This window comes from Anas acuta, chromosome 5 (assembly GCF_963932015.1).
Source record: "Anas acuta chromosome 5, bAnaAcu1.1, whole genome shotgun sequence".
In the NCBI taxonomy this organism is placed as follows: Eukaryota; Metazoa; Chordata; class Aves; order Anseriformes; family Anatidae; genus Anas; species Anas acuta.
Genome location: NC_088983.1, coordinates 54,386,497 through 54,401,059, shown reverse-complemented (window position 1 = coordinate 54,401,059; position 14,563 = coordinate 54,386,497). Strand labels below are relative to the sequence as shown.

Genomic DNA, 14,563 nt, shown 5'->3' with positions numbered 1-14,563 from the left:
TCTGAATAAATAAGCATCAATTTTATTGAATCATGAATAATTTAAGACTGGTACAATCATCAGCTTTATTCTCCATGACACAAGGGCGGGGAAGGGGGAGAAACAGGGAGGGTGAGAAAGGGGAGGCATGATCTCAAACAGACCATTCACAAATTCCAATCCTAAATGAGAACTGAAAATTAAATAGGGAGAGGAGCAAATGGAAAACATCATAAACGTACACAAAATACTCAGTTCCTAGTTTTTCTCTTTAAAAATGGCTAGAAAAAATTCATCAAAATGCAGCACTTTTAATCAAATATTTACATTTCTATGTTACAATGAAAAATGTACATCTTATAGAACATATTTCATAAACTGTTCCACTGGAAACGACTAGATCAAAACAGCAACCTTCCATTTAATATTGACAAAGAAAGATTTTTTTGCTTTGTTTTTATACTTTTTTTTCTTGAAAGAAAATTGCCACATTTAGACAAGGTTTCATACACATAATATCGAAGTTAAGCATCAACAATGAAGTATCAGTTTGCTTCTTCCAAAATGTACAAAAAGGCTAGCCAACCCCCTCCCTCCCCTTCCCCAAATAAACCACATCTCATTTATGGCCTGTAGAATTCTTGGCAGGTCTGAAGGAAAGAAAATGGTTTATACTTTCAATCTATAACTCAACATGACTGTTGCATAGAATCTTTTTTTTTTTTTTTTTTTTTCATGATTTTGTTTTCTTTAAAATTACTTTGTAGGGAAAAAAGGCAAAAAGAAAAGAAACATTATTAAAAAAAAAAAAAGCCTTAAATTAAAACAAAGTCACTTAAAGAAAGACTTAATCTATGAAGTCTTGATAAAATCTATGAAGTCTTGATAAAAATTAAGTGTGCACTACGGGTAACCCTGCTTCCCGAAGTTTCAGAAAAGATGTTGTGACGCTTAGCATGACTAGCCCACTCAAAATTGCCTCTCTTACTGTAATGCAAACTAGTGTCAATAAAAAATAAAAGATAACAGAAATTCCTTCCTGAGCCTAAGCGCAGGATTAAAAATGAGGAAAAAAAATACCCCGTTCCCCACAAATAAAACACCATTATAAACATGTCTTACAGCACTTGTTTAAAGGTTAAGTGAGAAGTTTTCTAGGATATTAAGTCCATTTAAAAGCCCTATCCCTGCAACTGGATTTTTGACAGGCACATGCTGTATCTGCATGGATTCAGTTGGAGGATTAGGTACCAAGATTCACAGTAGTAGCAGGTAAAGTCAGTGCTGGGAAGCAGAATTGTCAAGACTACTGGAAAAATTAACCTCTCTTTAAATCAACACCAGCATGCTATATATTTGAGTCCATACGGATGCACCCCATTTTTACAGTACCAAGACTAGAGCAGGAACATTGGCTGAGTAACCCTTGGTATTTCAGTCAGCAAAATAATGAAATAGAGTTCATAAAGTTAAAACAGTAACAACAGCAACCCACCCCCCCAACCCCAACATTAAAATATTTTATTTTTTCTTTTACAATATTTTTCTTTAAAAAAAAAAAAAAAAGTCATCAGCACTTAAAAGTTGTAACAGGAGCAGATTCAAGACCAGCTCAGTAAGACAAAGTAAGTACAGTTATGTTACAGAAAGTCATGAGGTATAATAAAACTATCCTCTCAAACTGAGTCACAGAAGCATGAACTTGTCTGTTACATTACTTTAAACCCATAAGGATTAACAAGCTCTTAAAAAAGTGTTTGTAATAAGTTTTCTTTTTGTACATTGAAAAAACCAGCATATTCCTGTAATTTATTAATGACAGCATTTATTATAGTTGAAAAGCTTTTTTTTTTTCTTTCTTTTTTATTTTTTTTCTTTTTCTGCGTGGATAAAAGAGCTCTTCAGTGATTTATTTAGCTGCGGATTGATACGAACCTGAAAAGTTATCTCATTTCCCTCCTTTTCATCACATTTCAACAGATTCTAGTATCTCATACAAACAATATTCACAGCAACTTATGATATTCCAAGAGATGACTTTAGCCCTGTTTATTTAAATAAAATCTCGTAATATACAGCACTAATTTAATCAACACAATTAGTACAAAATAAGGCATCGCTTTAAAATTCAGCACCAAAAGATAGCTGGAAAGGCTAGTACAGATCGATATTGAGGACTGATGTATTTGCTGAGGTACAGCCCGGGACAGCTGACTTGGTGGCGATGGTGTTGGAACCATTTGCTTCCATAGAAAGGAAAGTGCAATTCTTTGTGAGGTGTTCTTGATCCCCAACAGAAGTACAAGCCTTAACACTGATAGTGTAGGTGTGTGCGTTTGGAGAGGAGGAGAAATAAAACCAGGTTCACAGCTCTGCCAAAACTCAAAAGCATGGCCTAGGTAAACTTAGAAGATGCAGTACCTTCCCTCCTTTTTTCCAGACTGGAATACTGCTAAAATACTTTTTTTTTTTTTTTGAGTTAAAAACCGTGGAAGTAAATGTTTTCACCAGAGTAGCACTGAAACTGTCACAGAGCTGAGTTTTAACTAATCCGTTTATGGTTGTGCTGATCGGAACAAAAACTCTGAACAAAACCCAAAGTTTCTCGAAAACTGCTGTAACATTTCATGGCAAGAATTAAAAACTGAAAGTCTGATTAATCCCTTCAGGGGTGTAGCTAACCTCTGTGTACAGGGCTGATAGAACACCCGTGCATTGCCTAAGGTTCTTTAAAGCTGTAGGGCTTCAAGGGGCAGAGCCCTTGCGCCAACTTCTGTGGAGGAGGGAAGCTCACTCTCATCGGTGTAAACCACGTGTACACCACTGAAGTCAACTGAGAGCATCGTGGATGTAAGTGGGAGGAGAATCAGGCCCGGCGTAGCAAAGGGCTACCCGATGTCCAACTGTTAGTAGGATTGATTGTTACACAGTGTTTGAAAAAACCTGATTTGTTCCGACTGTATATATATTTTTATATACTCCTATTTATATATATGTATATCTTTACAAACACACAATGAAAGAAAGCCAAGGTCTCGGACTGGCAAGGAGAGCAGCGCTTTTACTTTACTTTTTTTCTTCTCTTTTCTACTATATTTATTCAAACTTCCCTGTTTTGCAGCTTTGCCTTTATGGAGTATTATTACCAAGGCAAGCAGTATTGTTATAGCACCAGAACTATACAAAGCTGAGTTTAATCTGCAAAGCTGATTGGTAAAAGTCCAGCCCTCACCTAAATGTGGTTTGGTCAGAAGCAGCATAGGCAAAAATTTCCTCTCCCCTCTCCTCTGGACAGTACATGGCACAAAGCTGTTTGCTTCATAGCTGTGAAGTTCCCCCCTCCTTTAACTTTTTTTTTTTTTTTTTCCTTTAGTAACAATGATTTTAACATCTTCAGTATCTTAGGCATGAGAGCTTACAGCAACTAAACAGAAGAAAACAAAGGAATAGTGCAGTTCTTATCACTGTAAAAAGAAAAACAATACAAAGGTTGCTTGGGTTGCCTGCACCCAGGTTCAAGACTGACTCAAAGTGTCTTCTTGTTCTTGCAGCTCTAATACTGAGATACCAGCCCAGCCCAGGAACATGTTCTTCTCGTGAGTTTGTGATCAGGACTCTTGTCGAGTGGGAGAGCAATCGTGGAAACAACTTTTTTCTATCTAATGAGGATCACAACGTTGACTCCAGAGATGAATCAAGGATGTCATCGTGATGGCTGTTGCTGTTAGAGTCACTGTCGTAACTCTGGGGGCTTGAGTAGTTGGCTGCTTCTTGCAGTCTCATTAGCATGTTCATCTACAAAGGCACAGAAGTTCATGATTATTTGCATTCTGAGGCAGAAATATCAACTCCATATGAAAATCAAAGTGGCATTCACTATGCCAGCATGTAACAGAGGAAAAGAAGGGAAAACAGGGGTAATTATTAATGTGCATCTGAAAAGAGGCATTACATTTAAAACAGTTATAGGAGCATACACATTAGTCAGGAATTGTATGCTTTTCCAGTAAAAGTAAAAATGAAAAGATTGAACCGATTAGTCCACAGCTGTGCCACAGGATTCTGGAAGCATCCTTTCTATCTCTTGCTCTGACCCATGGAAATATGTTCAGCACAGTCCAAATAGGTAAATATGAATGTATTAATATCTAGCTTGGTATTTCAAATCATAGAATCATCTAGGTTGGAAAATATATTTGTCTCTCTGTACATTAGGTAATGAAAGCTAACATGTATTCTGCACTCCAGTCATCTGGGAAAATGCCTATCTCAGAAGGACAGCTTCAGGGCATTCATAGTTTCAATAACTGTTTCCCACTGAAAGAAAACGGGTATTTAGTAATGCCTTCCAGTTCAGTTTATACACGCTATACAAATATGCATTACCATTTCCTTTATATACACTTGCACTGTATTTCTGATTCATAAAGTTGACACCAGTCACAGAGCATAACAGCTGATAGATTCACTGAAAATTAAAAATAGATTCACAGAGCATAACAGCTGACAGATTCATTGAAAATCTCAGTTTACATCTGGTGACTGTAAACACCGTGTGAGGTAAAGTAACGTGGCTATTTCATGACTGTGGCAAAACAGGCTTAGCCAAATGGCTCCACTGCACTAGTCACACAGTTGTCACCAAATGAAGTACTTCTTTCTGGGGTAGAAATTAATCAACATTGGACACATCCCCAGTGACTCCTCAAAAAATGAATCCTCAAAATATCCTCAGTGAATGAATCTGAAAAACTTCTGACACTATTTCTTGAAAACTTTATGGGCTTTCTATGTCAACACGTTCCATGAGCTGTCTTCATGACTTCCCAATATATATGGACTTCTTGTTCTAAATCTTTTCAACACTTTTCAGCCATCCTTTACTTTTTCATTCTTGCTTTTAATCCTATAAAGAAGAGAAACTAGGCAGATATGCTGTTTCGAAACTGAGAACTTACCAAAGGATCTCCTTCAGCATCACTCACTGGAACTTGTTTGCTGGTTGAGCCTTCCCGTGACATGGAGTAGCCATCAAACCCCACATCTTCAGGACGCAGCTGCAGCAGAGGAGGCCACTCATGGTGCTGTGGGGTGGCCGCCCAGGGGTACGTGTCCATTACCCATTTGGCAGGATCCTCCCAGGGAGCTCTCCTCCCATACAACTGAAAAAGTGCAAAAGCATCTTTTAAAGCATTCCTGTTCATTTATCATTTTATTCTGTGCTTACCTAACCAAAATGAATGTGCCTTGATTCTTTGACTGCAGATAACATTTGCAAGTAAGGTTGAACAAAACCAAATGAGATTTGCATCCCCCTAATGACAACATTTTAATTATTTTTGAGGGCAAGTGATTTGGAAGAGGCTAACCACCTCCTTTGAGGCTGCAATGCCCTTTTGTGGGTACCGTTTAATGAAAGGGAGATGCGAAAATAACCTCAATTTGGACAGGTGTTTTCTTTCTTTCTTTATTCTTCTCTTTCTTTTTTTTTTAAAAAAAAAAAAAAAACTTGAATAAAAGTAAATACAGGAAAGAGGCTGTTAACGTTCACATCCAGGCTGCAACAGGAGACAGCTTATCTGTTTGCCGTTGCTGTGAAACTGCAGTCAAAAGAATGCACAGGAGGAAATGTAATGCCTGTTATCAAGCAATAGTGATGGATGGATGTCAAAGCATAAGTTTTTGAAGCCAAGGGAATTTCTTTGTACTCAACCAAGAAAATGCACCAACAGAATTTGACTGCATTCTTATTTCAAGTAAGTGTGCTCTATTTCCAAAACTTTTCTTGTGTTACTGAATCTATACATATCTTTCTTGTTACGTTCAGCTGTTTGCCTTAATTAGCTGATAAATTCCTTTTAATGTCCCATGACTTTCAAAAGCATAAATAAAACTTTAAGTGACTTCAAACTTCTGCTTTATAATTTTCTGGCCTAAGCATCCTTCCGCAACTGGAGTTCATTACTGGCGCTTTGTCACTTGAATTCAGAGACTTTTCTTTCCTGTACAATGCACATGGGGAAAAAGCAGCGGTATAACAAAGAAATTTGTCATCTCTTTCATGGATTTAAGGCTACCTTGTTTTCTTCATCAGTATTTCTTCCTCCCCACATTCCCATCCTATTATCCTGCCCATTGCCAAACAGGAATAGTTAGGGCAAACTTGAGCTTTCTAGTACTGTTCCTCACATTGCCATAAATCACTGAACGTTCTTGCAGCATGGAAACTAATTCTTCCAGTGCAAACAGGCCCCTCAAATGCTGCATCCAAACAGAATGCAAGAGACCGACTTCATCTGGATGCATGGTTAATTAATCCAAATCTGATCTTCCTGCATGGCAGCAGAGGGTTTCCACAGATATATACCAGGCAAGCGTGTATGAATGGCATTTTGTCAGAGACTCCTAAGCAATATTAGGATAAAAACAGCTTTCATTCTAAGTGATGTCACATAGTTACCAGCCTAAACCTTTTTTTGAAAACTTGTCTGCGTGAATTTGCACATGCTAAATAAAGTCTTTTATCTGTTCTATTAGAGCCTTCCTGTAAGAGTTACATGAAGCTTATATTCCGGTGAAACTCAGACATGAATGCAGACTTACTAATAGATGGCAGTCAAATGCCATACGGAAATTACAAGGTACTGAACACTTTCTGGAACAGCACTGAAGCAGGCAGAGCACAGAGCAGGCGTGCCCAGCAGGTGGTGCTAGGCAGTCTTACACATGGCTTTATGCTACAAAAAAAACTTGTCTGCGTCCCTGAGCTGTATTGCATTATTTTCCCAACATAATGTCTTCAAGCTGTGGTAAGCCAGATCGCATATTTTAATCTTGTTCTCAAATCTACGGCAAGTCATGACGGCAGAGAATTTTATATTTTCCACACGTCCGTGCTGCCTAGAAGGTCTGTGTGGTTCCTAGATCATTTCTGAAAATTAGGATGTCAAATCCCCATTGCAGGATACAAAATCATGATATATCTTCAGCAGATGAAAGATCGAATTACCAGCTTACCATTCCCATCCACAGCAACCAGTCCTGCCCCTTTCATATGAACGCTTTCTAGACATAGAAGGTGCAATTGAGGAGCAAGAACCTAACAGGATGGTCCACAAAGCACCACACAGAAACCACTGGAGTACGAGTGATGGCATCAGGAAGCCACAGAGACTTTAGACCCTCTTTTTGTTGGTGCTCCATTCCATATCAATATACCGAGCAGGAAGAACAATGGGTTTTTAAAACCCTGTAATTTTCACATCCCTGTTTTGAAGAACCAAAAACTCAGCGGCTCCAATGGGAGCAATTATTCTAAGGATCCTTTTGGCTCTCTTGTTTTTGACCCAAAATAGTCCTCTAAATGAGAAACAGAAACATAAAAATAGTTCAGTTTAGATCCAGAGAGATCAGAGTGAAATCAGCAGTCCACCCTTTCTTTCTGGCAGGCAATTTCAGATGGGAAGATGTGTTCTCAAAGGAGCCTTTGTGGGTGTGGGGACAGAAAACAGCCAAAAATGAAATACACATTTCTAGCATTAGCTTGTTAATTAGTACAACTCTGGCTGCAATTTGAGTACTCATGTTTTATTCCCATCAACAGACTCAACAAAAGAGAATTCTAAAGCAAACGAGGAAATTATTTAAAACGAAATGAATTAGTGGAATATGGGGAAATTGGATTGGAGCAGATACAGAATCTAAAGCAAAAAGTGAGAAACTGGAATGCTTATACTTAAAATGCAATCCATTCGAATAACATAAAGATGCAGATAACAGGCAAAACGAGGAAGCAAAAACAGGGTTTTATCAATTGTTATGCTTTCTCATCCTTTCTGTTATTAATGTTTCAATGCTTTCCATACCTACTGATCAGCTGATAAAAGACATTCAAAACACAATACAACATGCTCGAGCATCCCATTTCAGGAGGAAACAAGAACTCTGTCTTCTCACTTGTTTTAGGTCAAAAAGATTATTAGCTCCCTTTACCTTCCTTTGTGGGGACCCTCTACAGGAATTATGTACAATAGTTCTTCTCTTCTGTACTATTTCTACCTCTGTTTCTCTTTGTGCAATCTGAAAACCTGACAACTAAGTACCTACCACAATCATCTCAAGGAAAATGAAGTCTCTAGGTCCTGTCAGAATTCAAATGGTAAACACAGTTTGTACAAATTCTTACTAAAACTAGTTGTACAATTCATGTATTTCGTAGTTATTAGGAGCCACTAGTAAATACTGAAATTTCTATGACAAGGCTGTTTTTTCGCACTCTCTCTGTTAACATCTATAAATCTCTACTGTCAAGATAGTAAATGAAACTCCAGGTGTTTCTTAAGTGGACAAGCTTTTTTTTTTCTTTTTTCTTTTTTCTTTTTTTTTTTCCTTTTAAGAACATTTTCAAACTGGTGTGTCTTCTCCTCATTATTGTTTCATTTTCTGCAGAGTACTCCCATCCAAACAAGAGCTGAACCTCAAATACAGAAACTGTATTGAATAGAAAAGAAATAGTATTTTTCAAAAGAAAACTTTCACACTTTTCGAACAGATCTTCCTGACAAGTCATCCCGATGAATACTGTAAAGGTGACCCCTAAGCAGCCCCAGAATGGAGAAAACTGTTATTCACAAACCCCAAATTACCATTCTGTGACATGACTGCTTCTCTCAAGGAGCTTGTAACTTCTTGGGAGTTCTTTCATGTTTCAGAAAGATTTTGGGCTCAGAGACACACATGGTAGAGAACCTATTATTTCTGTAGTAAAATTTCCTAACTATTAATTACTCTTACTAATAACAAACTGTGTCTTGCTCATAGTTTGATTTTTTCTAGTGCAAACTTGTCAAACAGCCAGTAAATGTTCTTCCCCCACTTAAACAGAAGGCTTCCAAAGATCAAAACTGTTTCATCTTCCTATTAAATAAACTGAATAGTTTGAACTTATTCCACTGTAAAATGCTTTCTGTATCTTAAATTATAACTATTGCCCTTTTCTGAACCCTTTTAACTTTTAAATCTTTTTTTTTTTTTTTTTTTAACATACAGAAGTACTTCCCTCTTCCTACTTCTATGAGCTTTTAAGTTATACCCCTAAAATGGCATTTGTCCTCTTACCAAAACACAAGCTTCTGATACATCACCATAATTCACTATTCTCCACTTATCTTCAGCCCTCTTCAACTTTCCAGACTCTCACTGTCATCCACCTTTTTATTTCTCTATATGTGATCTTGCATTTAGCTCTACTGCAAAACAAGTAATTTTTAAATAAGCAGATTTCACAGATGCTGCAAGGGGAAAGCTTCAGGTTCCATCTGCCCTAAACCTCACATTATCAAAATACAGGGATTTGTCTCACAGAGAGCTCTTTATCAAAAATAACTAATGTTTGCAACACCCAGAATGTACTTGTATTTTACTCATTGATTATGCTATCTTCCAAAACACCTTTTACATTATGTGCTGCTGTTCTTACCCTGTGAACAGAGAACTGAAGAATCTAAGTATTTTTTTTCCATAATTCCATGTCAAGTCAATAGCAAACCTCTGTTAAGCCATTCCTCCTGATCATGCTTTCTAGTCATGGAGATGCTAAGAACTGCATGAATCTAAGAACTGAATGCCTAAAACTATCCAAATTTTTAAACAGCGTGAATCAGATAAAAATACCGGCAATCAGTGATGATTTTACTACAGACCCTGAAAGAATTACGAGGGAATCTACTCAAAATTTCATCCTGAAGATTGAAAAAATAATCAAAATGTCACTGATATTGAACCTATCGTGTTCATTTATATATTTATTTCCTTATACGCTTTGTTTATCTTCTGTTCAAGATTTCATTTGCAGAGGAAAATCATACATAACAGTTAATGACCACAAACATGTTTTTCAGGTGCATGGTACAATTTTAAAGCGTGCTCCTGGGTTATTGAAAATTGATTTTTGAAAACAGATTATTGAAAGACACTTGGATGCCTAACTGCGACTAAAAACATCAACAGTTTAGCATTTAAATACTTTTCAAAAAGTCACTCCGGAATTTGTGTGCTGCCACTCTGTATTTCAAAATGGCAGAGTGAAGAAAGTATTTCTCCCTGAAATTAATGACTGTATTTTCACAGACATGCAAGTATTTAGTGTGCAAAGTTACACCCACAGAAAACAATGTAATTATTCAGTTTTCTCTGATGCTGTGTTGCCTTCTGAATTGATAACATTTTAAGACCTATGATTTTTCATTTTTGTCTGCTCACCTGTAGCCCTTCTCTAACTGCCTCCAGAAGGTACGGGATGATGGAGTAGTTCCACAGGTCAGTAAACCAAACTCTTGAACCATCTACATCTATTGGACAAGAGAGAAAGAGCCGTGGACCTGGAAAGGGGAAAACAGATATTAAACTCAAATCATAATGACATGAATCAAAACAGGATCAAACAACAACTTGCAGTTCTCTAGAGAAAGAAGCCGAAGATGAGAGAACAAACGTAGCTATCTGGTGAAGTGCTCTCACTTGAGAGTTCAAAAATCCTATGAATTGACTTCAAAAACCATAGCTTTCAAGGTCAAAACTATTAACCAGATTTCCTAACAAGGTTGATATCAAGGACCTATTAAAATGGGGGAAAAAAGTTTAGAAACTTCTTGTATGGTTTGTCTGAGAGTAAAAAAAAAATATATGTATCTAAAAGCAGGGTTTAAAGAAACCTTTTATTACCTTACGTAGTACAAGGAAATGTGCAAGGATGCATTTGGTGTACAAGGAAATAGAATACATACATTTATATATGTCTGGAAATGCATTTCTTCCAGAATGGGCAGAACACTTACCAATAGTAACATCGGAGGAGCTGTGAGCCTCCAAGAACTTGTTCAGATGTTGCCAGACCTTGGGAATCCAATCAATAATTTTAACCAGCTCTGCATTTCTCATCCTGCCACTGATCTCTGTTTCAATTAGTTTTCTCCTCAGGAAACGGCCGAGAAAGCCTTTGACTGGCTCAGTGTGGTTAGCACATAGCACCCATCTGAGGCAGAACAGCAAAAATGTCTTTAGTACAAGAAAAAATATTCTGGGCTAAATATTTCTTATCATTTCTAAATGATTACTGTGATCAAAAAGGATGATCACAGTTGTATATTTTTCTTAGAAAAAAATATTTTAGAACAATGAGTTCATTAGATGAAATAATTCATATTGTACTTTGTTTCATCTTACTGCTTACTGGCTATCTGCTTCGCCTATAGTCGTATTTAAAATTTGTTAGAAGATCAAATATCTTAAAAATCCTCTGAACAAAGTTTTATTAACTATAGTTATTTCAATAACAGCATCATAACATAAAGCTGCACAAGTTAGGGCAGCAGCTACTGGAGAATGGTATTTCTATCCCAGTTTGCCATTTCAGCTGATAAGACCAACTTCAGATGACTCAGTAGCCCTTTTGAGCCCACAAACGTAAATGAGAAACATGAATAAACAGTACCTGAAATTATGATGAAGTTGAAGATTAGGTGTTGAGGAGGTGGCTTGGTTCATTGTGCCAATAATATATGGACTATTAAAAAAATCAAGCAAATCAAACTTGTAAATTTTGTTAAAAATAAAAAATAACATTAAAACATTTAACATTAAAAAGGTGTTTTTTTTTTTTATTATTTTTTTTTTTTGGTCAAAGAAGGCTTTTGTAGTTACTTGTAACCAGCTTCTCTACCGAAAATCTGAACTACAAGAACATCAAATTCTGAAAGCAAAATCGAAGCCTCAGAGCAGGACCTTTCGCTAAAAATGTCTTTTTAGTATTGAAGGTCTACTGCATGAAAAGAATGCAAGTTGTCCAACGCATATACTACTTTTTTATTACTGATTATAGAAGAATTGATAATTTTATGCAGAAAAAAATCTCTGAAGTGCTGTCCATAATATGGATGGTCTCACCATCTCAGTCCTCTTTACCAAATTAATCTACAGTTCATTGTTCTGATCATATTCTGGAACTGCTGTTCTTTGACATAACTGGGATTTGGAATGAGTTCTAAGGTTTTCCTTACCATTTGTGGTACTTGCAGTTTAGAAGTCCATTAAAAATTTCTCCTAGGGAGCTAACGTGATGCAAATTATCCAAAATGATTACAAGAGGCATATCCACAGCATTATTTTCGCTATTACACTGGTCTGCTAGGTTGGACAGGTATTGGCGGAGTTCCTGCAAAGCATACATTAAAACAAAACAAAACAAAAAGTTTTCATTATATTTCTTGAAAATCTAAGTAATACAAATAAATTAGTGGCTTTGCTATGAAGTCTGAAGCAAAAGAGACCGCCATCTTACACGTGTTCACATTTCCCATGAGGAAATAGAAAAATATGGTTTTCCTTTTCTTTTGTAGGTTTTGCTACATGTTCAAAGACACTTGCATGAGGTAAGGGCCTAAAGGGGTCAAGATTTTGCCTTTTGCTTTATGTTTTTTCATTTGTGTTGTTCTAATCTGACACAGAAGTCTGAAATGCATTTTTCTTTCTTTTCAGGAACTTATTTGAATCTCTGTATACTGAGCTGGGCAGTTGCTGTTGTTCCGGCTAGGTTTGTTCTCTGTTCTTGCCGCTATGTTTTTATCAAAGCAGAGTTGACAAAATTAGCCTGGTATAAAGCACTCCTCGAGCAGGGGCCAAACTTAGATGCCTTCAGTAATGACACAAAAGAATGATGAGCTCAGAGTGCTACTGCTGGGTGACTGGGTGTGGCTGAAAAGCTCTCATCATCTTTAAAGCATTTATTACATAGCATGTCTCAAAAATTATGCCAGTGGCCTACAACCACACTTCCAACCACTCTTCTTCTCCAGAGGAAGATCTGCCTAAGGCCATCAAACATTTATTATTTTTTTTTAACCTAGACATTCACTTGAGGTATATTTGGCAAAACCAAAAGCACATAAAAAGCAGAGACATGCCTTACAAGCTCAGGAATGTGTCTGGACAACAGTAACTACTGGAACAGCAGATGTAGATTACCAGTGCTGATACTTGCAGCTGCAGAAATTCTGAAGGCCTAGAGATGCATTTCATGTTTTGAGGAAAAATGTCCGCATGCAATGAGGATTGCTGAAGTCGCTGGGAACTTTGTGCAGGAACTCTGAGCTTCCTCAGCAATTCTCAGCCTTCTAACCACTTCAAAATCATGATGCCTTTAGGTGTTTAAACTTATACCTGGAAGTCTGCTATTTAAGGCCCAAAAGCCTGGTGAATCCACAGTTCTGAACAACTTAGATATTGTCCCCTTCAGGATTAACAGAATGCTTTAAGAAGAAAGATAAGTTTAAAATCCCGCTTGCCTATTTTTGATGAATTAACAAAAGAGCAGTTCTCCCATTTTTGACATATGGTAACATTAACTGTGCAAGCAATGATTTGTTTTCTTACCTTACTGGATTTATGGTCCACATTGAAGGTTGCAATAATTCCATCAGCCAACTCCCTGCCCTCTCTAAGGACCATATACTCAGACAGGCGGTTTGCTAGATATGTTTTACCAGTGCCACTAGGGCCAGACAAGATAATCCGTCGGTGTTCCATCAGGAGAGAGACGTAGCGCTGCAGTATAGGCTTGGGGATCAGTGACTCAAACACAAGACAGTCCAAACTGTTCTCGCAGATACCTGCAACAGTAAAAGATTCCTCATTTATAGCAACTCCCAATTTTTATCCAGATTACCTGCAAGTTGTTTTCTTTTTTTCCCTTAAAAAAAAAATAAAAATAGCTGTAATGCTGAAAAGCAATTCATTAATGATGTTTTAACAAATTAAGATAAATTGAAATGACTGGAAAGCCAAAACAGAATCGAAACGTGGGACTTTGTGAATATACCTGGGCCCAGTAACAGTAGGAGAAACTCACAAAATAAAACTTTGTAACAAAAGATTTAGATCCAACCCGAACAAGCCGTTTCTTGTTTCTGAGAAAAATCCCTTCCCCACTCTGGCGTCCCTTGTGACAGAGAACAGCACATATAAAACAGTAAGTGACCTGTAAGCTTCACCTGGATTCTCCATCTGCTTTCCAAGTTTTCGAAGAACTCAGTTTCTCTAGATAAAATTGGCCATGTGACTGTTTCCAGGCTACATTTTTCACACAGGAACCATGTGTTTTACAGTATTTTGTTATGTACACTACACATACATACAGAATTTACCTGTTTACTTTTGAATCGCTAGACAAAAAAACAGCTATCATCAACTCCCCCTGCTTTCCCAAACACATGTAATTAAACTCCTTCTCTGTATGCTGATGGCTATCTCTTCTAACATAAAACTCCTACTGATAAGCATTTATGCAATGTCAGCAATCACTTTAGGCAGAATTGGCTCAGGAAAAACATACAATGCTTCAAAATAAACAGAAGAAAGGGAAGTTGGCAGATCACCCATAGAAATGTTTGCACCTCAATGGTTACTTGGAATATTAAATATTTATATAGGCAGCTTTATATCTCAACGGTATATGTGAGTAACTGATTTCCCATAAATTGATTAAATACACTCATACTTTATTGAAAAATGTTATCATGTATGAACCTTC

General features: G+C 37.0%; 1 protein-coding gene across 12 annotated transcripts in view; it reads right to left on the bottom strand.

The window, feature by feature from the left end:
• NAV2 (neuron navigator 2) overlaps positions 1 to 14,563 on the bottom strand; it is a 419,946-nt gene continuing 405,383 nt past the window's right edge. For all 12 annotated transcript variants that reach the window (XM_068684879.1, XM_068684882.1, XM_068684888.1 and 9 more), the window contains 7 exons: positions 13,408 to 13,643; positions 12,036 to 12,190; positions 11,471 to 11,542; positions 10,815 to 11,011; positions 10,240 to 10,358; positions 4,938 to 5,141; positions 1 to 3,774 (listed from right to left, as the gene is read on the bottom strand). In XM_068684879.1, coding sequence (XP_068540980.1) covers positions 3,649 to 3,774; positions 4,938 to 5,141; positions 10,240 to 10,358; positions 10,815 to 11,011; positions 11,471 to 11,542; positions 12,036 to 12,190; positions 13,408 to 13,643 — 1,109 coding nt within the window. In that variant the 3' untranslated portion in view covers positions 1 to 3,648. The remainder of the gene's footprint in view (positions 3,775 to 4,937; positions 5,142 to 10,239; positions 10,359 to 10,814; positions 11,012 to 11,470; positions 11,543 to 12,035; positions 12,191 to 13,407; positions 13,644 to 14,563) is intronic.